This window comes from Procambarus clarkii, chromosome 69, assembly GCF_040958095.1.
Source record: "Procambarus clarkii isolate CNS0578487 chromosome 69, FALCON_Pclarkii_2.0, whole genome shotgun sequence".
Taxonomy (NCBI): Eukaryota; Metazoa; Arthropoda; class Malacostraca; order Decapoda; family Cambaridae; genus Procambarus; species Procambarus clarkii.
In genome coordinates, this window is record NC_091218.1 from 26842176 (window position 1) to 26869557 (window position 27382).

General features: G+C 44.6%; 2 protein-coding genes across 2 annotated transcripts in view; both read left to right on the top strand.

Moving 5' to 3' along the window:
• Positions 1-6760, top strand: part of LOC123753221 (uncharacterized) — a 40834-nt gene extending 34074 nt beyond the window's left edge. Inside the window, exons 4-5 of the mRNA XM_069311481.1 lie at positions 5648-5783; positions 6157-6760. Coding sequence (XP_069167582.1) covers positions 5648-5783; positions 6157-6287 — 267 coding nt within the window. The 3' untranslated portion in view covers positions 6288-6760. The remainder of the gene's footprint in view (positions 1-5647; positions 5784-6156) is intronic.
• Positions 6761-10868: 4108 nt separating this feature from the next.
• The window catches only part of LOC138355900 (myb-like protein Q), a 130303-nt gene continuing 113789 nt past the window's right edge, over positions 10869-27382 (top strand). Inside the window, exons 1-2 of the mRNA XM_069311452.1 lie at positions 10869-10932; positions 20800-20946. Of these exons, the coding sequence (XP_069167553.1) occupies positions 10869-10932; positions 20800-20946 (211 nt within the window). The remainder of the gene's footprint in view (positions 10933-20799; positions 20947-27382) is intronic.

The following is a 27382-nucleotide window of genomic DNA, read 5'->3' on the forward strand; positions in this document are numbered from 1 at the left end:
AGGTTATATTATTTGATATCTCTCGTCTTCTTTCTAGTGAGTACATTTGGAGGGCTTTGAGACGATCCCAATAATTTAGGTGCTTTATTGCGTCTATGCGTGCTGTATATGTTCTCTGTATTCCCTCTATTTCAGCAATCTCTCCTGCTCTGAAGGGGGAAGTGAGTACTGAGCAGTACTCAAGACGGGACAACACAAGTGACTTGAAGAGTACAACCATTGTGATGGGATCCCTGGATTTGAAAGTTCTCGTAATCCATCCTATCATTTTTCTGGCTGTCGCAATATTTGCTTGGTTATGCTCCTTAAACGTTACTTCGTCAGACATTATTATTCCCAAATCCTTTACATGCTGTTTTCCTACTAGGGTACATTTGATTGTTTTTTGTACTCTGTATTATGTTTAAGGTCCTCATTTTTACCGTACCTAAGTACCTGGAATTTATCACTGTTAAACATCATGTTATTTTCTGATGCCCAGTCGAAAACTTTATTAACATCAGCTTGAAGTTTTTTAGTGTCTTCAGCCGAGATAATTTTCATACTGATTTTTGTGTCATCTGCAAAGGATGATACGAAGCTGTGACTTGTATTTTTGTCTATATCTGATATGAGAATAAGGAAAAGCAGCGTTGCAAGGACTGTACCCTGAGGTACAGAGCTTTTAACTGCACTTGGACTAGATTTTATATGGTTGACCGTTATTCGCTGAGTCCTGTTTGACAGAAAGCTGAGTATCCAGCGTCCTACTTTACCGGTTATTCCCATTGACTTCATTTTGTGTGCTATCACGCCATGGTCACATTTATCGAAAGCCTTTGTGAAGTCCGTGTATATCACATCAGCATTTTATTTTTCTTCTAATGCCTCAGTGACTTTGTCGTAGTGCTCAAGTAGCTGTGAGAGGCACGATCTTCCCGCTCGAAATCCATGTTGGCCTGGGTTGTGAAGGTCATTGGTCTCCATAAAATTGGTGACCTGACTCCTAATCATTCTCTCAAATACTTTTATGATGTGCGATGTTAGTGCAACTGGTCTATAATTCTTTGCCAATGCTTTGCTCCCTCCCTTGTGTAGAGGGGCTATGTCTGCTACTTTAAGTGCATCTGGTATCTCCCCCGTGTCCAAGCTCTTCCTCCACACTATACCGAGTGCCTGTGCTACCGGCACATTGCATTTCTTTATAAATATTGAATTCCATGAGTCTGGACCTGGAAATTTCAAAATTTAGTGCGCTCGTGTTGATATTGATATTTCCAGGGGTTTGAATATCCCGCATAAAGAAATTGTCTGGATCTTCCACTTTCATATTGTTTATTGGAGTGCTAAACATGTCCTCATACTACTTTTTTAGGATTTCACTAATTTCTTTGTCATCCTCCGTGTATGAACCTTCACTTGTACGAATAGGTCCAATACATGCAGTAGTTTTTGCTTTTGATTTCGCATATGTGAAGAAATATTTTGGATTTTTCTTTATTTCCTGAATTGCTTTCTGTTCTAACTGCCTTTCTTCAGTTTTATATGAGTGTTTCAATTTCCGCTCGATTTCTTCAATCTCCCTATTTAAATTATTCCTTCTTTGACGGGAAATTCGTGTCTGCATAAGCAGTTCCGTTATTTTTTTCCTGCGTTTATAGTGTCGTCTGCGTTCTCTTTCTACGTTGGATCTCTTTCTGGCTTTCCTCAAAGGAACATGTTTCAGACAGACTTGATACGCTTCCGAAGTCAGTTTTTCTATTCCTTCTGTAGGACTTGTATTACTTACAACAGTTTCCCATGGAATGTTTGTAAGTTCCCTGTTTATTATCTCCCAGTCTATCCTTTTATTATTAAAATTGAATTTACTGAATAGCCCCTCTTGCTCTATCAACATTTTAGGTCTATTCTGAGTATTGATGGTCGTTTGCACTTCAATGAATGCATTAAGCATTAAGAATTAGCACCAAGTACTCCCATATAACAGGGCTTGATGAAAAATGCGAGTGATCCCTCACTGTCTCATTGCCTGGAGAGATGGGATATCTGATTGGTTAAATACCCTGGAATTCCCACCTCTTTGTAGGGCTCTGAAGTATAATGTAGTGGATACAAGTGTGTACCTGCCATCTTGATGGCCACTGTTCAAGTCCCCTGGTGGATGTGTCTAAAAGTTATTATATATAGATATTATATATATATATATATATATATATATATATATATATATATATATATATATATATATATATATAATATATATATATAATATATATAATATATATATATATGTCGTACCTAGTAGCCAGAACGCACTTCTCAGCCTACTATGCAAGGCCCGATTTGCCTAATAAGCCAAGTTTTCATTAATTAATTGTTTTTCGACTACCTAACCTAACCTAACCTAACTTTTTCAACTACCTTACCTAACCTAACCAATAAAGATAGGTTAGGTTAGGTTAGGTAGGGTTGGTTAGGTTCGGTCATATATCTACATTAATTTTAACTCCAATAAAAAAAAATGACCTCATACGTAATGAAATGGGTAGCTTTATCATTTCATAAGAAAAAAATTAGATGAAATATATTATTTCAGGAAAACCTGGCTTATTAGGCAAATCGGGCCTTTTATAGTAGGCCGAGAAGTGCGTTCTGGCTACGGTACGACATATATATATATAAACTTGATACATGCAGCTTTTGATAAAAATGAGTTCCCTGTTGGGATATTTGTGGACCTACGTAAGGCTTTTGACACTGTCAACCCCCAAAACCTTCTTCTTAAATTACATCATTATGGAGTCAGAGGTCACTCCCTGCAATACCTTCAGTCCTACCTTACTGACAGGCTCCAGTATGTTTCTGTGAATAATTCCATTTCTCCGACACTACCTATAAACATCAGTGTTCCATAGGGCAGCATACTTGGCCCTCTCCTCTTTCTCGTCTTCATTAATGACCTTCCAAATGCCTCTCAACACCTCAAACCAATCTTATTTGTTGATGACACAACTTTCCTTTTCTCCAGTCCTGACCCCTCTTGCTCTAAATGTCACTGTGAATACTGAACTAAATAAAGTCCATCTTTGGCTAACTGCTAACAAACTCACCCTTAACATTGACAAAACTTTCTATATTTTGTTTGGTAATAAAGCCTCAAATTAAATTAATCTAAGAATAAACAATATACAAATCAGTAGTAAAGTTCATGGTAAATTCCTTGGTGTCCTCATCGATAACAAGCTGAATTTCCAGGGACACATTCTAAATATAGCAAAAAAAAAAGTTTCTAAAACTGTTGGCGTTCTTTCTAAGATCAGATATTATGCTCATCGCCCTGCTCTGGTGACGCTCTATTACTCTCTCATCTATCCTTATCTCAACTATGGTATTTGTGCTTGGGGTTCTGCTACCCAAAATCATTTACGTCCTCTAATTACACAACACAAAGCTGCAATTAGAACAATAACTAACTCTGGCCCCAGACAGCTTTCAGTAAGTACCCGTACTCAAATCTCTGAATATGTTAGATATTAAGTCACTGCACATCCTCTCTTGTGTACTCTATATATTTAAAACTCTGAATTGTAATGTCAATCCGGACCTTCATCGCTTCCTAGAAGGTTGTAACAGAACTCATGTGCACCACACCAGAAACAAATACTTATTTGATATTCCAAGAGTTAGACTTAATCAAACTAGGAATGCTCTACAAATCAAGGGACCCAGAATGTGGAATGACCTTCCCAATTATGTCAAAGACTGTACCTCTCTCAACCAGTTTAAAATGAAAACTAATTACTACCTAATTAACTCCATGTAACCTACCTCACTTCTAAATGTCAACCCATGTCTTACTATTACAAAAAAAAAAGAAATGCTGTTTGTTGGCCAACTTGTATATTGGCTATTTTCTACCATGTTCCCCCCCTTTTTTTTTATCTTTCATTATTTTTTTCATTCAACACAATTTATACTTTAAACTCAATTACTATTAAGTTTTAGTCTAAGTGTTTTTTTCCCACCTCTCCTTGCCCGAAACGCTATGCGTACTAGTGGCTTTAGGTATTGTATGTATTGCCTCTATCATTAAATCTAACAGAATGTTTATACTGTAACGCTGCAACTATATGTATGTACTGTTCCTAAATATATTATTATTATTATAATATATATATATATATATATATATATATATATATATATATATATATATATATATATATATATATATATATATATATGTCTGAAAACTCACACCCCAGAAGTGACTCGAACCCATACTCCCAGAAGCAACGCAACTGGTAACTACAGGGCGCCTTAATCCGCTTGACCATCACGGCCGGACAAAAGGAAGTGGTAGCCGGAGCTATTTGAACCACTTCCCTGCCGGCAACTCGGATGGTAATCTTGGGCATAGCATTTCACCAAATCACCTCATTCTTTGGGGCACACGTGAGGAACACAAATGCGAACAAGCCTGAATGGTCCCCAGGACTATATGCGTCTGAAAACTCACACCCCAGAAGTGACTCGAACCCATACTCCCAGAAGCAACGCAACTGGTAACTACAGGGCGCCTTAATCCGCTTGACCATCACGGCCGGACAAAAGGAAGTGGTAGCCGGAGCTATTTGAACCACTTCCCCGCCGGCAACTCGGATGGTAATCTTGGGCATAGCATTTCACCAAATCACCTCATTCTTTGGGGCACACGTGAGGAACACAAATGCGAACAAGCCTGAATGGTCCCCAGGACTATATGCGTCTGAAAACTCACACCCCAGAAGTGACTCGAACCCATACTCCCAGAAGCAACGCAACTGGTAACTACAGGGCGCCTTAATCCGCTTGACCATCACGGCCGGACAAAAGGAAGTGGTAGCCGGAGCTATTTGAACCACTTCCCCGCCGGCAACTCGGATGGTAATCTTGGGCATAGCATTTCACCAAATCACCTCATTCTTTGGGGCACACGTGAGGAACACAAATGCGAACAAGCCTGAATGGTCCCCAGGACTATATGCGTCTGAAAACTCACACCCCAGAAGTGACTCGAACCCATACTCCCAGAAGCAACGCAACTGGTAACTACAGGGCGCCTTAATCCGCTTGACCATCACGGCCGGACAAAAGGAAGTGGTAGCCGGAGCTATTTGAACCACTTCCCCGCCGGCAACTCGGATGGTAATCTTGGGCATAGCCTTTCACCAAATCACCTCATTCTTTGGGGCACACGTGAGGAACACAAATGCGAACAAGCCTGAAAAGGCTTGTTCGCCGGCGGGGAAGTGGTTCAAATAGCTCCGGCTACCACTTCCTTTTGTCCGGCCGTGATGGTCAAGCGGATTAAGGCGCCCTGTAGTTACCAGTTGCGTTGCTTCTGGGAGTATGGGTTCGAGTCACTTCTGGGGTGAGTTTTCAGACGCATATAGTCCTGGGGACCATTCAGGCTTGTTCGCATATATATATATATATATATATATATATATATATATATATATATATATATATATATATATATATATATATATATATATATATATATACATTTTTTTTTTTTAGTCCCCCCCCCTTTCCCTTCCAAATTACTCGTTTTCTCTGCTTGTTGATCTCTCAACACCATTGTTTGTTCTCGTCGGCCAACCATTTTTTGTTCTGTCAACAGTTCTTGACTGGGGACCTGTGCTCGCTCCATGGTGGGTCATGTGTGCGGGAGTCCGCTTGTCCTACTGGGCTCTTCCACCCGAAGAAGGGCCTGTGTAGATCGCAGCAGAAGCTGGGCGTTGAATGCTGCCTTGATCGTGAGTACGATGATTAAAATGTAATTATATGGCTTGAATTTATTCCGAGAACAAAAGCCCGTTCGAAATTGTAACCCCCAAGCTCTAACTGTACTGCTCTCTTTCTCTTACTGTTTAGTACGGCTCTAAATGGCCTGCCTACGGCTGCTATTTACTTTGTAAATGTTACAACAAACTCTTTCCCTTTCCCTCATGCTTCTCCTAAGGACCTCAAGGTCTTCTTTATGTTGTTTATAATGTCAATGATGTTACCTGGAAGTGCATGCCTGATAAAAGGCAATGCATTTGTTGGTCTCCCATCTGCTTCTTCGTTTCCTCTCCTACATGCTATAAACTTACCTTGCTCACCGCATGTGCCGCCTTCTTTCCACAGCTCCGGACATCCCAGGAGGATGCGGGTCTGCAGGAGGTGAGTGTAATCCCATCGAGGTGTGCGGCAACGGCCCGAGGGACCCGAACGGAAAGTGCCGTAAGGGGGAAGTATGCTGCATCTTTGTCGTTTAGCTGTGAAGAAGAGCGAAGAAAGCTAGAGAACTCTCGGATCATTTTGAAGAAAAATGTATATCTTCTACCTGCGGCCAATGGGACGTCATCTTCTACCTGCGGCCAGGGGGGGGGGCGTGATCAACCTGTGGCCAGGGGGACGTGATCTTCTACCTGTGGCCTGGGGGTCTATATCTTCTAGCTGCGCCCAGGGAGACTTCATCTTCAATATGCATCCTGGGGAGTTCTCATCTCCTATGCGGGTCCTGATACGCTTCAACTTTTAGCTGTGTCCTGGGAGACTTCATCTTATAGCTGTGTCCTGGGGGGAGGACTGTTAGGAATTTTATCCTTAATTTAGCTTGGCCCCCATATAATAATAAACATTAGCAAGATTAGTTGACATTATCAAAATAAGGTTGTCAAGAAATATGTTATTAAAGATTACATCTAGGTGACACTCTTGATACATAATAAAAATATTAATACAAAAACAAAAATGTACTTATTTTCCATTTCTGCATGATATGAAAAATTTTCACAATCACAAAAATCCTGCGTGCACCATGAACATATTATAATACTCGTCAGGGAAACAGGTCCAAAACTTATAGATTTAAAATAATGTTTCTCCTACCGAGTAAATTTCCAAATGGCTACTGAACTTCTATGTGACTTGTCATAATATGGTTATAATATCTCACTGGTCGCTGCTTCGAACCCAATTACATTAACATAACTTTACTGGATCGCGCTCGATGACTTATGTGAGTAATGTGGACTGTCTATGAACAAAGATTGAGAAGGGGAAACTTAGATCTTTTTGAGGAGCAGACACGCACAGCCATCCGTCTTCAGTACTCACCTCACCTGACTGTACTCACCTAGTTGTTCTTGTGGGGGGGGGGGGGGTTAAGCTCTGGCTCATTGGTTCAGCCTCTCAACTGTCAATCAACTGGTAAAAGTGGTCGTGGCCAATAGCCTCTCCCGCCAGCAGCCGCCCTCAGGCTCTCACAGATCATAAGGATCATAATTAAGGCTAACCTAACTAGGCCAGTTACAGCTATAGTTCTGAAGGTCTATCTCTGAAGCTAGACACATGTAGAGAGGCCTACAAGACATCGTGATTGCTAAAAATGTGATATTAGCTTAACAACAATATAGAAAATGGATTACGGGTAACACTTGAGAGACCGGTGGAGCGGTAAACTAACATTACTAGGTTGTAAACTTAATTCATACATTTCCTCAATTACATTCTATTCCTGCTCTTAATTACCTTGGACCAGCCTCTAAGCTTAGCAACTAACATATGTGATGAGCTAGTTTCATAATTTGATTTATTTATAGGTATAACTCTAGCAGTCTATACACCAACACAATTCCCTTCTTCCACTTCTTCCAGTTAAAAACAAATGGCAACAATATCAAGGAGTGAGGATTTATGTGGACCACTCGATCCTGTATTTAATCTATATCCTAGATTAAATAGGCACCTAGTGGGGCTGACGGCTGAGTGGACAGCGCTCGGTATTCATAGTCCTAAGGTTTCGGGTTCCATCGCCGGCAGAAGCGGAAACAAATGGGCAGAGTTCTTTTCACCCTGATGCTACTGTTCACCTTGCAGTAAAAAGATACCTGTGAGTTAGATGGCTGCTACAGGTTGCTTCCTGGGGTTGTGTACCAAAAAGAATGCCTGGTCGAGGACCGGGCCGCGGGGACGCTAAGCCCTGAAATCATCTCAAGATAACCTTAAGAAATACATATATAAATGTATTTATATATGAATGAGATTAGGTGGATATAAATAGGAACTGCCTCGTATGGGCCAACAGGCCTTCTGCAGTTTCCTTGATTATTATGTTTCAAATATGTTCTTATGCTTCAGCAGGAAGGCTAAATTATATTGATCATCCGGCTTGCTCTCAAGCAGAGCCAACCATCATTCTTGGTGACTACAATACTAGACACAAGGAGAGTGGTGACGCCCACATCAGTAACGGGAATCGGAATTGTGGGGGTTTTCTTTTTGCTTTCACGACTGCAATGCGTACGTCGCCAATGTACATACGGCAGACGCTTCACGAAGCTGTCGGAATTAGCAGAGAAAATACGAGAGCAACCGTACAGGGCCTGGGAGCAAGGTCGAGTTAGAGTCCTTGAGGGTCTCTTCTCAGACTAGCCTCACCTGGTCCTGCTCCACGTTGATCGTTGGAATCTCTTCAATGATTTAACACTTTAAGGGACTCCTAGGGTCCTCATCACATTTATAGTTTAGTGAATATAGGCAACTCGGTGTTGAAGACACCTGGAGCTGAAGGTTTGAATAATGTTGGCAGTATTCAGAAGTGGTTCAACGGAAATACCGCATAAAGGTTAACAGTAGTTTATTTACTAACTTAACCACTAATACAAAGGGTGCTTGATTTACTTTAGATTGGCGTCAGAAAGGCTATGGTTGCATTAGCGAGACTCTTGACGTCTGGCTAATCGACTCGGATCCACTCGTGGCGAAACACCTAACTTAACACAGTTGACAGCCAATCATTACTTCAAGAAAACTTCAAGAAAAAGAAAACTTCAAGAAAAGTAATGAACACCATGTCTATTATAATGACCCTAAACTGCGTATTTTGAAACTCACTGCCAGAAGAGTTCGACTTACAAATAAGAAAACCTGTATGCCAGAGATACTCAAGCTCTTTCCGCGAGCCCTAGCCAAGGCGAGGTAGCCCATGACAGAGCTCAGGGAAGATAACTGGGAAACTTTTATTAACAGGCTCAACTCTCACCACACCCCCTTCCTCAGCCAGGCATGGAAGGATCAAAGGCAATAAAACTAGCCAAGTGTCACACCCTCACCCTCTATACAGAGCAAACGAGTTGGTCAATGCTTAGGCAAAGACTTCTAGCTTCAATAGTCTTCCCCAGACACATAATTAAGACTAATTACTGGTTACGACGATATAGAAAGGCTTCTTGACTTCATGCTCCACAAGGAAGATGAATGCAATGTGCCGTGCCATTTACTGAGTTTTTGTTATTTTAGGCCCTAAATAAAGGTAAAGCCACATCCCCCGGTGAGGATGGTATCACTTATGACATTGCGTTTGCTCCATACACCAGGAAATTCCCTTCTTGAGATGTATAATATGTAACTTTGGAACTTCCTATTTCTTGGACTAACAGTATAATCACTCCAATTCCCAAGCCAAATCAAGAGAATACTTTCTGCCCAATTTCCTTTACTAAGGTAAGGTAAGGTAATTATCAAAAGAAGGCACCAAACAGGGAAGGCTATGTAGCACCATCAAAGTGCGAAATAATCAGAGGGCGCTAAATATCACCAAGAATGCCAATACGAGAACAAAAACGCATAAGGCGAACGATATCAAAAGTATCCGATTCACCTAGAATTCTTTCGAGGGACGGTCGGAAAGCAAGACACGCGCTCGTCCTGGAAGTCAGGACATTCAACAAGGATATGTACGACCGTAAGAGGGACAACGCAATTCGGACAATAAGGAGCAGGGCGGCGCTCCATTAAGTGACCGTCCGACCGTGGGTTAAGCGAGTATCACCAACCCACAGCCGTGCTAAAGCAGTTTCCCACCGCCGGTTACGGTGGCAGGAGGAAGGCCACGGGGACACACTACGTTTGAGAGTTTTCCCTTACTAACTGCATTTGCAAAACATTCGAGAGAATGGTCCTAAACCGTGTCCTCCATAGAATAAGAACCATGCTATCCCCCCAGATATATGGCTTCATGCATGGAAGGAGTGAGCATCATTGCATCACCACCTTTCTTACCCTGCACACTGAAAAGTCATATACCACCTTCCTAGATTTCAAATCTGTCTTTGATATTGCAAATCGACATGTTATCTTGAGTGAGCTTGCAAGAATGAATATTGGTGGTCGGCTTCTTTGTTGGATCAGGGGTTACTTATCCAACAGGAAGTCATCTGTATTTTTTCCAGGGGCATAGAAGTGTAACAAGAGACTTTGAACTAGGCACCCCGCAGGGAGGTGTCCTCAGTCCTACCTACCTTATTTAATATCTTAATAAACACGCTGTTAAACTCAGTACCGAAGAAACCCAACGTGCACATCATTAGATATACTGATGATATAATTATACACACCGCTGGGTATGCTAACACGCAGAACACTCTTAACTCTGTATTAGACTCATGTCAGGACCTCAGGATCTCGGCAGAGAAAAAGATCGGCGCCCACCCAGGCAGGGAGGCGCTGTTCGCAAGATGCAACTATATGATGGCTCCCAGCTTGTCTATGTTAATAGATTCAAATACCTTGGCCTTGAGGTGGCACTGTATAGTCCTGTTGTAGCCAGACTCTGTCGTCAGTATAAACAGAGGCTCAGAGCTCTCAAGGCTGTTGCAGCTTATCTCCCAGGCTATGATGCCAGTGTCAGAATTGTCAAAATGATGTACCTTGCATACATTAAATATTTTGTGGATAATGCTGCATCTCTGCTTGCCTTGATGTCTGAAAGAAAGCTTGGAGGGCTTGAAAAATTGCAGAACGAAGCCTTGAGGATAATCCTTGGGTGCCCCCGTACCACAAAGATACCCAACATGAGCAAGGAACTTAATATTCCAAGCATCATTGATCGTGATACTGAAATTAACTGTCAAATTGGTATAAAAATGCTTAGGCTAACTCATCCTAACCCTTGCACAGAAGCCCTCCAGAATAACTTTATTGAAGGTCAACATTGTTCCGAATGGATAACTAAAACTGGAACTGAACTTAGAATGTATCAGATTTATAATTTGTACTAAGAGAAACAACAACGGCACTTTCCTTCACCGTGGAAGATTACAGCATTTCCAATTTTAATCCCTACCAACCATTTGGGCTGGGCGGTAGAGAGCGGGCTCGCTTCATGCAGGTCGGCGTTCAATCTCCGACCGTCCAAGTGGTTGGGCACCATTCCTTCCCCCCGTCCCATCCCAAATCCTTATCCTGACCCCTTCCCAGTGCTATATAGTCGTAAGTAAGTAATTATCAAAAGAAGGCACCAAACCGGGAAGGCTATGTAGCACCATCAAATGCGCAAAATAATCAGAGGGCGCTAAATATCACCAAGGATGCCAATACGAGAACAAAAACGCATAAGGCGAACGATATCAAAAGTATCCGAGTCACCAAGAATTCTATCGAGGGACAGGTGACCGCGAGGGGCGGTCGGAAAGCAAGACACACGCTCGTCCTGGAAGTCAGGACATTCAAGAAGGACATGCACGACCGTAAGAGGGACAATAAGGAGCAGGGCGGCGCTCCATCAAGTGACCATGGGTTGAGCGAGTATGGCCAATACGCAACCTCGCCAGATCTGTTTCCCACCGCCGGTTACGGTGGAAGGAGGACAGCCACGAGGAAACAAAACATTTAAGAGTACGTAGCTTGTTACTAGTAACAGACTACCAAGAAGCCTGCCAACGGGTAAGTCCTGAGGAATGGATAACCGGGTAAAAGTCGGAATACGGAATGCCTTTACGAGAGATGGGACAAGAGCGGACAGCTTCCCTGGCGGCAGCATCCGCACGCTCATTTAAAGACACACCAATATGGCTGGGAACCCAACAAAACTCAACCGACTTAAATTTACTGTGAACAAGAAACAGCCAATGCTGGATCTCGACAACTACTGGATGAGCCGGATTAAAGGACGCGAGAGCCATGAGGGCACTACGAGAGTCAACAACAACTACAAAGGAAGACTGACAACGAGAAAGCAGGAGACGAAGAGCATAGAGAATAGCATAAAGTTCCGCTGTAAAGATGCTAGTCTCCAGAGGTAAGCGACACATATAAGTGCGATCAGGAAAAACAACAGAGTAGCCAACACCGTCCGCTGACTTAGACCCATCGGTGAAGACAGAAACGGAGCGGGAGTGAGAAGAAAAGTGCTCGAGGAAAAGGCGTTTTAGAACCGTAGGAGGGGTAAAAGCTTTAGTGATACGGGTCAAGGATGTACAAAACCGCGGAAGAGGGACCCTCCACGGGGGCAAAGAAGGAACAACACGAGGAGAAACATCAGAAATACGAACGGAAAGAGAATCCTGTAGGCGAGATAATCGGACAGAAAGAGGGAGGTGGTGAAGAGGAACAGGAACCGCAGGAGGGGTAAAAGTTAAAGCACGACAGAGGCGAGAGGAAGGATGTTGCAAGGACCGCGCAAGATAGCGAAGACAGTAGCGATCACGGCGGTCCTGGAGAGACAGGAAGCCAGTGTCAACATACAAGCTAAGGATGGGAGTCGAACGAAAGGCACCAGAACTGAGGCGCAACCCAGTATGGTGCAAAGCATCAGGACGGCGAAGAGTAGAAGGAGAAGCAGACGAGTAAGCAGGGCAACCATAATCGAGCTTAGAAAGGACGAGAGAGGAATGTAAAGCAAGGAGAGTGCGCCTATCTGCCCCCAAGAAGTATGGGACAAGACCCGAAGGAGGGTAAGGGCCTTAAAGCACTCAACACGAAGGTAAGAGATATGGGGAGACCAAGACAAACGAGTGTCAAGGAATAACCCCAAAAGCTTCGCGGAATCTTTGTATTCAAGGGGATGACCATAAAGTGACAAAGAGGGACGAAGAACGACCCGTTTCCGCGTAAATTCATGGCACAAGTCTTAGAAGTAGAGAACTTGAAGCCATGATCGGTGGACCAAGACGACACGGCATCAATTGCAAGTTGAAGCCGGTGCTAAAGGAGAGGCGAATCATCACCCTGACAGCAAAGGGTAAGATCATCGACATAGAGGGCGGAGAAGACACCAGAAGGAAGAGAGGAAAGAAGACCATTGAGGGCAACCAGAAAAAGAGTAGTGCTCAGAACACTACCCTGGGGCACACCTTCGTATTGCTGAAAAGAGGCAGAGAGAGCGGTACCAAGGCGCACCCGAAAGGAACGACGAGAGAGGAAGCTGCGGAGAAAGAGAGGGAGATGACCATGAAGGCCAAAAGAATGAAGTTGAGATAGGATATGATAACGCCAAGTGGTGTCGTAAGCCTTTTCCAGGTCAAAAAGGACGGCAACAACGGAGGTCTTCGCAGCAAAAGCAGTACGAATATAGACCTCCAAGTTCACCAGAACATCTGTCGTGCTGCGGCATTTGCGGAAACCAAATTGAGAAGGGGAGAGGAGGTGATGGTGTTCCAGGAACCACATCAGACGAACGTTAACCATACGTTCAAAGAGTCTGCAGACACAACTTGTGAGAGCAACAGGGCGAAAGTCCTTAGGGGCAGTACCCAGAGACCCCGGTTTTCGAACAGGGAGGACAACGGTATCGAGCCAGTCCTCAGGGACTGACGACGATTCCCAGATCCGATTAAACAGACTCAGTAAATACTGAGACGTGCTCGGAGGGAGATGGCGAAGCATCTCATAATGAATACCATCGGAGCCCGCCGCCGTAGAACCGCAGAGGGCCAGGGCAGAACGAAGTTCAGAGAGAGAGAAGGGATCATTATAGGGAAGCTGAAGATGAGTGCAGAAATCTAAAGTACGAGACTCAAGGACAGGTTTACGAAGAAGGAAAGATTGGGGAAGATGAAGACCAGAGCTAACAGAAGAAAAGTGGGAACCCACTTCGGAAGCGACCTGCAATGGGTCCGCCACAAGAGTATCATGGAGGTGAAGGACCGGTGAAACATCGGGAACGAACTTACCCACTATCTTGCGGATACGCTTCCAGATCTGGGTCAGAGGGGTTTCGGACGTAATTGTTGAGACATAAGATGCCCAACATTCACGTTTAGCCGTACGGATGGCCCTACGGGCCACCGCACTCGCTTTCCGAAAGAAAAGAAAAGAATCGGTCGTCTGCCTACGGCGGTGCCTCTTCAAGGCTGCACGCTTACAGCGGACAGCCCGAGCACAGTCCGCATTCCACCAGGGAACGCACTTCCTTGGACCCCGAGAGGAAGAGCGAGGAATAGAGCGGAGGGCAGCGTTGAAGACAGTGTCATGAAAAAGGAGGAGAGCGCGAGAGAGAGGCAGAAGGGAGAGGTCAGAGAGAGCAGCACTGAGGGTAAATAGGGTCCAGTCCGCCTTAGCAAACTGCCACCTAGGGAAAGAGAGGGAAGGGCGAAAAGAGAAAAAGGAAACAAGGATGGGGAAATGATCACTTCCATGGAGGTCGTCAAGAACCTGCCACGTGAAATCTAAGTAAAGAGAAGAAGAGCAGAGAGAAAGATCAAGACAAGAAAGGGTGCGAGTCCGAAAGTCCAAATGAGTGGGCTCACCAGAATTCAGAAGAGACAGGGAAGAAGAGAGGAGAAACGGCTCAAGAAGGCGACTCCGGGTATTCGTTAGAACGTCACCCCAAAGAGAATGACGACAATTGAAGTCACCCAGCAGGAGCACAGGCTCCGGCAAGGAGTCTAGGAGGTGTTTCAAATCAGGAAGAGAGAGCGGGACACTCGGGGGGAGATAAATGGAACAAACTGTGTACCATTTCCCCAAAAAGACACGAGCAGCAGAACAATGGAGAGGCGAAGGAAAAAGTAAAGGAACAAAGGGAACATCAGCACGAATCAAGAGAGCAGAAGAATTAGAAACCCCAGCAACGGCTGGGGGGGGGGGGGGGAGAGAAAGGAATAGCCACAAAAACGACCAGGACGAGCACCAAGCATCGGCTCCTGGAGATAGACAAAGGGGCGAAAACCGCGAAATCAGAAGTTGGAGTTCGAGGAAATTGGCGTAATAACCTCGAACGTTCCATTGAAGAATGGACAACGACGAGAAGAGAAAGGACAAAAACAGAGAACAAGGAAGAAACAAAGGCGAAAGAGCAACAGAGTACATTAAAGAATATCAGGGTCAGCAAAGTCAGGGTTAGGGGGCATGGGTAAACTGAGCAAAGACGGAGGGAAGGAAACTGGAGAACAGATCAGAGGTGGGTGGGTGGGGTCCGGAGGAGGAGGAGGAGGAGGAGGAAGAGGAGGAGACAACGGAGAGGAGCAGTCAAGGACAGCAGTAGGAAGAGGGGGAGTAGAAAGAGGGGAGCGCACCCCAGCAAGAGCAGCAACCGAAAGGGAAGCAGGGGCCAAAGAAACCTCCATAGCAGGAACAGGGGGCGCAATCACTGAAACGGGAGGGGAAGGAGCAACAGAGCCAGAAGTAGGAGCTGAGGAAGAAAGCGAAGCCTTCTTACCCGCCGGAGAGGAGGAAGGAGAGGAGCCAGGCTTACGCTTCTGACTTAAAGAGACCGGTGTCCCAGCAACTACGTACCGGGCAACGGATTCCAGTGTCTCAACAGGAGAAGCTGAACGAGAGCACACACGACGGCCGTTAGGAGAGCGATGGACATCTGCCTGCACCGACAGGCGGCGGGGAGAGCCAATAGATGGAGGAAGAGGATGGGAAGGAGGATCGGAGGGGGACGAGGAAGAAGACACAGGAGACATGACAGACCGGGTAGAAAGAAGGGGAACCCCAGACAGAGGACCAGGAGGGGGACCCCTCGGGACAGAACACAAAGGAACAGAGGAGGGGGCAGTGGGCGTATCAGGGTCCAAGGCCCGAAAACGGTTGTGAGTCTGAGGAAGGGGGAAGGACGAGGAAAGGTAGAGCGCAACACGCGAGCATAAGAGATGTTAGTATAAGGCGGGAGCCGGCGAACCTGGCGCCTCGCCTCAGGAAAAAATAAACGCTCCCGGTGCTTCAGGTTGAGGACGGCTGCCTCAAGCTTGTAATGGACACAGGCACGGGAGAAGGTAGGATGGGCCTCACCGCAGTTGAGGCAGCGAGCTTGGGGAGAAGTGCACTCCGACTTAGAGTGACCTTCACCCCCCACACAAAGGACAGAGAGAGACAGTCCCAGAGCAGCGGAGGGCACCATTCCCAAACCTCCAGCACTTGTTACAAAGTCGAGGAGAAGGAATATACTCCTGGACAGAGCACCTAGCACCAGCAAGAATGACAGAGGATGGAAGGGTCCTACCATCAAAGGTGATCTTCACAACGCGAAGGGGTTGACGGCGACGACCACGAGGGGGACGAGTAAACGAGTCAACCTGAAGGACAAAATGGCCCTGGGCATCAAGGATATGCCGAATATCATCGTGACAATCCTGCAGATTCCGAACACCGGTTGCAACATGGGGTGGGAGGAGAATAGTGCCAACACTGGCATTCATCTGAACGTTCTTGGATACCCGAACAGGGATCTCGCCAAGGCAAGATAAGGCAGCCAAGCGGGAAGCTGCATCCTGAGAAGGAGCAGCAATGACACGTGTACCGAGACGAGTGGGGTTGAAAGTAACAGACGCATATACGGAATCCACAAGACGCCGATGGAGGGAGAAATCGTCAGGAGGCGCAGAAACAAGAGGGAGGAGATCAAAGTATTTGGCCCATGAAGCAGGACCAAACAAGGCCTGATACGCATCAGCACGGGAAGGAATCGAGCGAGTGCGGCTGGGGCACGAACGGCGTTGAGAACCCCTAGAGAGAGAGAGGGGTCAAAAGGCGCAGTAGTCACAACGAGAGACTTAGCCGCACCAGGGGACGAAGTGGTCACCACCGGGGGCTGGAGGCTCGACCCAACCACAGAGGAGGGAGGGGAGCTGGGGGAAGACGTCAGGACAGTCAAAGGAGGAGCAAGGTCGGGGCCCAATGCAGCGGGAGCTACAGAGCCTGGTCTTCCAATACAGGCCGACTCGGGGGGCTTGGTCGCCCACCCCACGAGCCTGAGAGGGTACAACGGAAACATTCAACGACATAGAGACGAAGAGAAAGAAATTCATCCACAAATGTGCCCCCATACCCACCATGGAGCCACAATTAGAGGCAGGACACCCAACATGAAGCTATCGCCGTTCATGCCGGGGCCCCCTAGGGGTGCGTCGTGAGTATACGCCCCACAAACGCCACCTTAAGAACCGTCAGTCCGTCGAGATCGGGTTCAGCGACGAAAGGGGGATTGACAATAAAAGGTTCCCCTCACTCGAGACGTTGGGTACTACAGTTCTACGGGTGCAAGAGTATGCCTCCTCAAACACCCGGGCGTCAAAATAGAAGAAGTCCAAAGAAATAATCCAAAACAAGCAAAAGGTCGGCAGGAAACGACAAGCAGATAGGAGAAGAGGGGGGAGAAAAACGAAACATAAGGAAAAGGAAAAGCGATCCGGCACAATTAGAGAAGACAGCAGCAGGAGTGCAAGGCCAGAAAAGGACAGAGGACTGCCCCACGGAGCATCACACTCCGGCAGCCGTCCACCAAGCCCCCTCACGACGCCAACAGGCCGGATGGGGAGGGGGTATATAGTCGTAATGGCTTGGTGCTTTCCCCTGATAATTCCCTCCCTCCCTTTCCACCCAAGAAGCAATTAGAGATCAGCCCAAGCTTTGTCTTGAGGCAAAGCTCAATGCCTAAGCCATATTAATGCTCTGTCCACAGAGCATTCTCTCTCTCAAATCATACACTGATGATTCCTAACACCGTCCCACGAGTGCATCTGGAAGTGCAGTTGTCCTGACAATGGGCGATGGCTTATATTTTGAGTGGGGAGTCCGTATAAACAACTGACTGACGGAGACTTTACCAGTCTCCGTGGTGTAGTGGTAAGACACTCGCCTGGCGTTCCGCGAGGGCTTTGTCATGGGTTCGTATACTGGCCGGGGAGGATTTACTGGGCGCAAATCCTTAACTGTAGCCTCTGTTTAACTCAACAGTAAAATGTGTACTTAGTTATAAAAACGATTCTTCACGGAGGGGATCGTATTCCAGGGACCTGCCCGAAACGCTACGAATACTAGTGGCTGTACAAGATTGTAACAACTCTTGTATATATCTCAAAAAAAAAAAAACAAAAAAAACTGGGCCTCTACCCTTCAGACCGAACTATTTGCCTTGCTTCTAGCACTGAAATGTGTACAAATCTATAAAATTGATACAGTAATTGTAAGTGACTCTTTATCATCCTTAATTGCTCTCAAATATTTAAGACATAACTGTAACATACTCGTGTCTGAAGCTAGACATAAATACAACAAAATTATTAATAATGGTAAAAGAGTTAACTTCATGTGAACTCCATCTCATGTTGGCCTCCGAATGCATGATAGAGCTGATGAGTTAACCAAAGAATCTGCCTATAAAAGAGAAATTGAGTATAACCTTGGATTGTCAATGAGCAATCTGAGAGCAACAGTACACCAAGAACTTCAACAAAATCTTGTGGATATGAGGCAAAGTGAAATCGACAACAGTAATTCCATCCATCATCATACTATCATGCAAGAGGAGCCACACATCTATGGATCATCCAGTAAAATCAGCAGACTTCTAGATGTTACTACTGCTCGGCTTAGACTCGGTTACAAGTATCTCTGGGAATTTTCATTATCTGCTGATGTAGACCTGACCAAATGTAAACTGTGTCAACAAAATTATTCGCACACCCTCCGTCACTATGTGATGGAGTGCGAAAAGGTACATGAATTCAGAAACGATTCTATAACAAATATTTAAGAGATGTGTGTGTGTAAATATTTCATTCAAAATGATTTGCTACCAGAAATTTTAGCCAAATATCCCCAGTTTGCTAACCGTAGGTAGTAACAAAGCGATTGTAACCTATCACCGCTGCCCACTGGATGGGGGGCGGTGTGCAGGACAAACATATCAATTATGACACTAGCTCTCCACATATGTAAGTTGCTTAATTTAGAAACTGTACTTGTGGCCGATCTCGAATCCATTGATAATGTGATAACGTACATTGAATTTTGTAATTAGCTCATTAAGATTGTAACTTGCTTAGCTAAATGAATTGTGGGGTTCAGTCCCTGAGCCCATTATGTGCCTCTGTAGCCCTTTCCACTACTCCCCACAAGATGGGTATGGGATGCATAATAAATGAACTAAACTAACTCTCTGATTGACTAAACGAAAAGCCCCAGTGACATCTATACATAAGGCTCTTCTTACCCAGTACTTAAGAACCTTTGTAGCACAGATACTTAAGAACAAATACATGCCACTTCGTAACTCTACGTCCTTGTCTAGACACTAAAAGTGTTTAGGAGAAATAAAGTTTTTGGCTGCAAGAGGAGCCACACATCTATGGATCATCCAATAAAATCAGCATGATTTTATTGGATGCATAAGATTGACCTTCCATGACATCATGTGCTTATATTGACCTTCCATGACTTCATATACTTGATACTGACCTTCCATGATGTGTACCTGAGCTTCCATGACGTCATGTACTTCCATGCCGTCATGTTCTTACACTGACTTTCCATGACGTCATGTGTTAATACTGACCTTCCATGACGTCATGTGTTAATACTGACCTTCCATGACGTCATGTGTTGAAATTGACCTTCCATGACGTCATGTGTTGATATTGACCTTCCATGACGTCATGTGTTGATATTGACCTTCCATGACGTCATGTGTTGATACTAACCTTCCATGACGTCATGTGTTAATACTGACCTTCCATGACGTCATGTGTTGATATTGACCTTCCATGACGTCATGTGTTGATATTGACCTTCCATGACGTCATGTGTTGATATTGACCTTCCATGACGTCATGTGTTGATATTGACCTTCCATGACGTCATGTGTTGATATTGACCTTCCATGACGTCATGTGTTGATATTGACCTTCCATGACGTCATGTGTTAATACTGACCTTCCATGACGTCATGTGTTGATATTGACCTTCCATGACGTCATGTGTTGATATTAACCATCCATGACGTCATGTGTTGATACTGACCTTCCATGACGTTATTTGTTGATTCTGACCTTCCATGACGTCATGTGTTGATACTGACCTTCCCTGACGTCATTTGTTGATACTGACCTTCCATGACGTCATGTGTTGATACTGACCTTCCATGACGTCATTTGTTGATACTGACCTTCCCTGACGTCATGTGTTGATACTGACCTTCCCTGACGTCATTTGTTGATACTGACCTTCCATGACGATATTTGTTGATACTGACCTTCCATGACGTCATGTGTTGATACTGACCTTCCATGACGTCATGTGTTGATACTGACCTTCCATGACGTCATTTGTTGATACTGACCTTCCCTGACGTCATGTGTTGATACTGACCTTCCATGACGATATTTGTTGATACTGACCTTCCATGACGTCATGTGTTGATACTGACCTTCCATGACGTCATGTGTTGATACTGACCTTCCATGACGTCATTTGTTGATACTGACCTTCCCTGACGTCATTTGTTGATACTGACCTTCCATGACGATATTTGTTGATACTGACCTTCCATGACGTCATGTGTTGATACTGACCTTCCATGACGTCATGTGTTGATACTGACCTTCCATGACGTCATGTGTTGATACTGACCATAGTATGAAAGCTGACCCATGAATGGTCGTGTAGGTCACTCTTAATGTCCAGCTCTCTGGTCCATGTATTATAATATCTCACTTTCTTCTTTATGATTATGTATGTATATGTGCGTATGAGAGAGTGTGTCTGTGCATGCGTGAGCAGGTGCATGCTTGCGCAGGTGCGTAGGCAAGGAGGAGGAGGAGGAGGAGGAGGAAGAGGGAAGGTTGGAATCTCCAAACGGTACGACGTCAATTTCCCCAGAAGACAAGCGACCAATACGCACCTTCACAACAATCATTACAATGCCAGGTATTCTAAGTAACCACGAACTTAAATAGACATGCATTATAATACCAAAAATATAAAAGTTTTGTAAATACACATTTAACCAAGTACGGGGCCACAAGCTGCTATGAACAACCTGCGAGTAACAACTTGACGAACAAAACGGAGCAACAGACAAGAGAGAGAGTGGAAGCAAGAGGAGATACCACGCAGGTGGAAGCCCAGTGATGTTGTGAACACTGCTCCCACCTGCGTGTTATCTGGCCCAGTACAGGCACGGGATGTCATGGAAGGTCAGTATCAACACATGACGTCATGGAAGGTCAGTATCAACACATGACGTCATGGAAGGTCAGTATCAACACATGACGTCATGGAAGGTCAGTATCAACACATGACGTCATGGATGGTCAGTATCAACACATGACGTCATGGAAGGTCAGTATCAACACATGACGTCATGGAAGGTCAGTATCAACACATGACGTCATGGATGGTCAGTATCAACACATGACGTCATGGAAGGTCAGTATCAACACATGACGTCATGGAAGGTCAGTATCAACACATGACGTCATGGATGGTCAGAATCAACACATGACGTCATGGAAGGTCAGTATCAATACATGACGTCGTGGATGGTCAGTATCATCACATGACTTCATGGAAGGTCAGTATCAACACATGACGTCATGGAAGGTCAGTATCAATACATGACGTCGTGGATGGTCAGTATCATCACATGACTTCATGGAAGGTCAGTATCAACACATGACGTCATGGAAGGTCAGTATCAACACATGACGTCGTGGAAGGTCAGTATCAACACATGACGTCATGGAAGGTCAGTATCAACACATGACGTCATGGAAGGTTAGTATCAACACATGACGTCGTGGAAGGTCAGTATCAACACATGACGTCATGGAAGGTCAGTATCAACACATGACGTCATGGAAGGTCAGTATCAACACATGACATCATGGATGGTCAGTATCAACACATGACGTCATGGAAGGTCAGTATCAACACATGACGTCATGGATGGTCAATATCAACACGTGACGTCATGGATGGTCAGTATCAACACATGACGTCATGGAAGGTCAGTATCAACACATGACGTCATGGAAGGTCAGTATCAACACATGACGTCATGGATGGTCAGTATCAACACATGACGTCATGGAAGGTCAGTATCAACACATGACATCATGGATGGTCAGTATCAACACATGACGTCGTGGAAGGTCAGTATCAACACATGACGTCGTGGAAGGTCAGTATCAACACGTGACGTCATGGATGGTCAGTATCAACACATGACGTCATGGATGGTCAGTATCAACACGTGACTTCATGGAAGGTCAGTATCAACACATGACTTCATGGAAGGTCAGTATCAACACATGACGTCATGGATGGTCAGTATCAACACATGACGTCGTGGAAGGTCAGTATCAACACATGACGTCGTGGAAGGTCAGTATCAACACGTGACGTCATGGATGGTCAGTATCAACACATGACGTCATGGAAGGTCAGTATCAACACATGACTTCATGGAAGGTCAGTATCAGCACATGACGTCATGGAAGGTCAGTATCAACACATGACGTCATGGATGGTCAGTATCAACACATGACGTCATGGATGGTCAGTATCAACACATGACGTCATGGAAGGTCAGTATATCCACATAATGTCATATCCGGCCACGCGTTGCTGAGCCACAGCAACCTTCCCCCGTCCCCACGTCCACACCATCCCCAACTCCCCCATCCCTTCTGTGGTGTTTGTGTGTTACTGAGGAAGTCTTGGTTGTAGGGTTGACATAAAGCCATTGCTTGGTTACTGACTTTAATACTTATAAACGATTACATGACTAGTAGCTACCAAGCTTGGCGGGCGTCCTGTACGCTCTCTGTTTACCTTCTCCTGGCGTCTGAGCAGCCGCACATAGAAAACGGATGGTACCGTTTTCTGTGAACATGACATCCCTCCTTTTCTTTAAAAAGAATGAATACAGGATGTCTACCATGCTTGTAGCACAAAGCAAAGTTATTTACACAAAGTAAGCTACTAACATATCAAGAGATATTGCATACATTTAACATTAATTAAGCACACAAAGAATTTAAACAACTTAATCTTTTCCACAAAGGATTTCAATGTTAAAAATACATATGCAATGTTAAACAAACATGAAAGAAACTGTACTACAAAGTTACAAAATATTGAATGAGAGATCTGCATTATTCAAACAATATTAAATTTAGTTTAGCATAATAAGTATATACTTTGCATTACATAGGAACACAATTAATCATCAAATCGCGTAGGGCGTTTAACATGACGTTTAGGACGAGAGTCCTTAAATGCAATAACATCCCTTGATGAATTGTTTGTTGAGTTATAACTCATTTTTTCTTTATCGTTTGCACGACTTTGCACTTCATCATTTTCTACACTAGTTGGAATCACTTTGAAATAAGCCATATTACGTGTTATACTATGATCTCTATTACTCGCTGTTACCATAGTTCCTTTTACACTAATCACTTTATATGGTTTTGTATCATACGGCATATCTAACTTTCCCTCTTTTTTCTTTTTAACGAGAACAGTATCTCCAACCTTTATGAATTGTTCCTTTGCATGTTGATCATGAGCAATTTTCATTTTGCCCTTGGCTAGTGTATCCTTCTGAGCGAGACGTTTATCCATTACCTCGGCTAGCATGACAGGTAGTGAGATCCTCATAGGACGTCCAAATAAAAGTTCGCCAGGCGACTTGCCCAGTGTTCCATGCGGTGTTGCACGATAGTTCCTGAGAAAAGCATACATAGCTTGTTTTCAGGATCGTCCTTCGGCATGAGCACAGCGTACCGCTTTCATGAGAGGTTGCATGAATCTCTCAACTTCTCCATTTGCTTGAGGATGTAGTGGCATCACATGGCGGTGTTTGAATCCAATATGCTCAGCAAAGTTGACGAAGTCTTGTCCATTGAATGGCGGTCCATTGTCCGTCTTGACAACTTCAGGAATGCCAAAGTTTGAAAAGATCTTGTCGAGTTTCGGGATGACAGCCTTTGCAGATGTGGAAGTGATGATTTCTACTTCTGGATAACGTGAGTGATCATCAATGACTACCATCAAGTACTCTCCAGTTGGTAGCGGTCCACAGAAGTCCATCGATACTTCCGTCCATGGTGCAGCAGGTAGTGGTGAAGGTTGTAGAGGTGTTGGTCGTGAAGTATCCACTGCAGTTTGGCAAGGGACACAGGCATCATGCATGTCCTTTGCTTGACGATCAATGCCAGGAAACCACACCTTTTCTCGTAGCAGCTGTTTGGTCCTAACAAGACCTTGGTGTCCTTGATGTGCAAGCTTCAGAGCACGTTGCTGGAGAACAGCTGGAATGACAATACGAGTACCTCGCAGCACGGTGTCGCGTTGTTGCGTAACACTTAATTCTGTCTGGATGCGTTCAAGTGCTTTGAATGCATCTCGGTCAACTCCTGAGGGTGGGATGCGTGGAAACTTTTTCTTAGTCAATGCATCCACTGTTGCTTGCAGAGTTGGGTCCTCTAGGGTTGCAGTACGGATTTCATCAAGAGTGAGAGCCTTAGGGACTGCATCACAGGTTACAGAGTGTACATATTCCTCGGCAACTTGAATTACATCTGGGTTGATGGGCAGATGAACTTTGCTATCAGTAGAACAATCCATTGGTTCAAATCGATCAAAAAATTCAGCAACAATACCATCAACAATGTTTGCAGATTCCACTGCTACAGCATTAGAAAGCTGAAGTAGCCCCAATTTGGTTGAAGTCTTGTAACTGAGTAGAGACTCCTTTGCATTGCTAACAACATGGAATGTAGTAATGAGCACTGCACTCTTTAACTTAATCTCTGCGTGAAAGTTCCAATCACTGGCAAGGCTACCTTTGAAGCATAGGCAGTGGCTTTGCCATTATAGTTTTCAAGCTTTGGGAACTGTTTTTTTAAATTTCTCATAGTGGCACTCAGCAATGGTGTCAATGTTTGATCCAGTGTCAATAAGAACTTTGAGACAAATACCAGCAATGTATACTATAGTCTCTGGGTTGTTTGGAAGATCATTCCATTCTGTGATTGCCTGTACTCCATAAGTGCAATCACATTCACTGTCATCTGAGACTGGTTGTAATGAAATGTTGTCTTGTACATTATTAACATTCTGGATATGAAGTGCAACACTGCGTTTACCACCTCGACCCCTATGACCTGATCCTCGTACAGTGCTTTTATTCACTGACTGTGGTTTCTTGAGTGCGGAACGACACATAGCACCAAAATGACCTAGTTTTCCACACTCATAGCACTTCTTACCTTGAGCAGGACAAACATTATCTTGGTGTGGGTAGTCTCCTCCAAAATTGTAACATTTATTGTTGACACCCTCTGATGTGGGTCGTAGTGACTGCTTGAGTCTTGTTCCATGACTCCAGGTGTGATGTGGTTCTTGGCTCAATTTACTGTTAGGTTTGGCATGATATTGTCTTTGATTACGATGTCCTCCCTGAACCTTACATACCTCATCACTGTTAGTAACAGTGGCAGAACCGTTGTTGCCACTGCACTCCATGACACGAGCATCACGTGCAGCATCTTCCATTCGACGAGCCATATCCAGTATCTTGGTAAGAGAACTGTCATCATCAATAAGTTCTAGAGCTCTTCGACGGAGACGTGTAGATGTGAATGTTTCAATTATTTGCTGTTTGATTTCTTTGTCAGCATCAGCAAACTCACAATGGGCTGCTAAACCCTGCAGACGTGTGGTATTGATCCACAGTTTCATTAGAGAGTTGTCTGGTTCTCCTGAAATGCATAATTTCCATTGCAGTATTTTGTCTTGGTTTGAAGTGCTCAGTTAATTTGGCTTTGGCAATGTCATAATCTTTGGCACAACCAGTGTCTTTCAGTGTGTCAAAGATGTCACAAACTCGATCACCTACATAATGAAGTAGAAAGGCACGCTTTCTTTCAGCACTTTTGATGTCTGAAACTATCAACAAATTTTCAAACCTTTTAAGCCATTTGGTCCACCTCTGTGACAGGTTTGTCTGGTCTCAGTCAGGATCAAATGCAGGAAACTGAGGTATATTTGCCATTTTTACTGAATAAATGTAAACTTATCACTTAAATGTTCCTCAGAATATCAAACACTTACTGCACTGTATATGTTAGTTAAAAATTCACTGTAATTAGTTTAATTTTGCAAAGCACACAAGCATTTTAATGCAAAAGTTCACAACAGTGCACAATAAAGCAGCAACTGACTTCTTACCTAGCCCTTGTGTACATGTGTTGTTCCTACTCACAGTAGTTGTCAGCAGTTGGCACAGCAGTAGTCAGCAGTGGGTACAGCAGTTGGCACAACAGTCAGTTCACAGCATGATGAATTTTGTAGCACGAAGCGTCGTTTCGCATACAACATAGAGTTTTGTACATAGCATCAAAGCGTCGTTTCATACACGGCATCGGCAGATATCCAGATTCCTCAGTACACAGATTCAGTCAGCACATAGCATTGGTTAGCACACAGCATTGGTTAGCACACAGCATTGGTTAGCACACAGCATTGGTTAGCACGCAGCATCGGGTATGGTGCTCACAGACAGCACGACTTCTTCCTCCTCCGGGGGCGAGACAGCATGTTTCTCCTTCGTGTTTTAAGTTGAACAAATACCTGCGTTCACAGTTCATCTTCGTCGCCAGTGTGGTGTTGTGTGTTACTGAGGAAGTCTTGGTTGTAGGGTTGATATAAAGCCATTGCTTGGTTACTGACTTTAATACTTCTAAACGATTACATGACTAGTAGCTACCAAGCTTGGTGGGCGTACTGTACGCTCTCTGTTTACCTTCCTCCGCGTCTGAGCCGCAGCACATAGAAAACGGATGGTACCGTTTTCTTTGAACATGACAGCAACCAACACCTGGAGCGAACATCTGCTCCAGCTGCAACGATTGTTTGCCAAGCTCCTGACAGCTGGCTTCACCATCAACTTGGGCAAGTCCACCTTTGCTAAAGGTAAAGTGCGTTATCTTGGTCATGAGATAGGGAGTGGCAGCCTAGCTCCGTTAAACATACACACTCAAGCTATCCAGCATTACCCACAGCCTACCACCAGGAAGCAGCTCCTGCGCTTCCTTGGTCTTGCCTCCTACTACTGTAGGTTTGTGAAAAATTTTAGTACGGTGGCGACACCATTGATTACTTTAACAAGCCCCAAGCAACGGTATCATTGGACCATTCAGCAAACCAATGCTTTTGAACAACTTAAATCCATGCTCTGTTCTAATCCTATTCTCGCCTCGCCAGATATCACGAAGCCTTTCATCCTCCATGTCGACGCCAGTGGTACCGGCATCGGGGGCGTCCTGATGCAACAACGAGGCGAGGAGGTTCT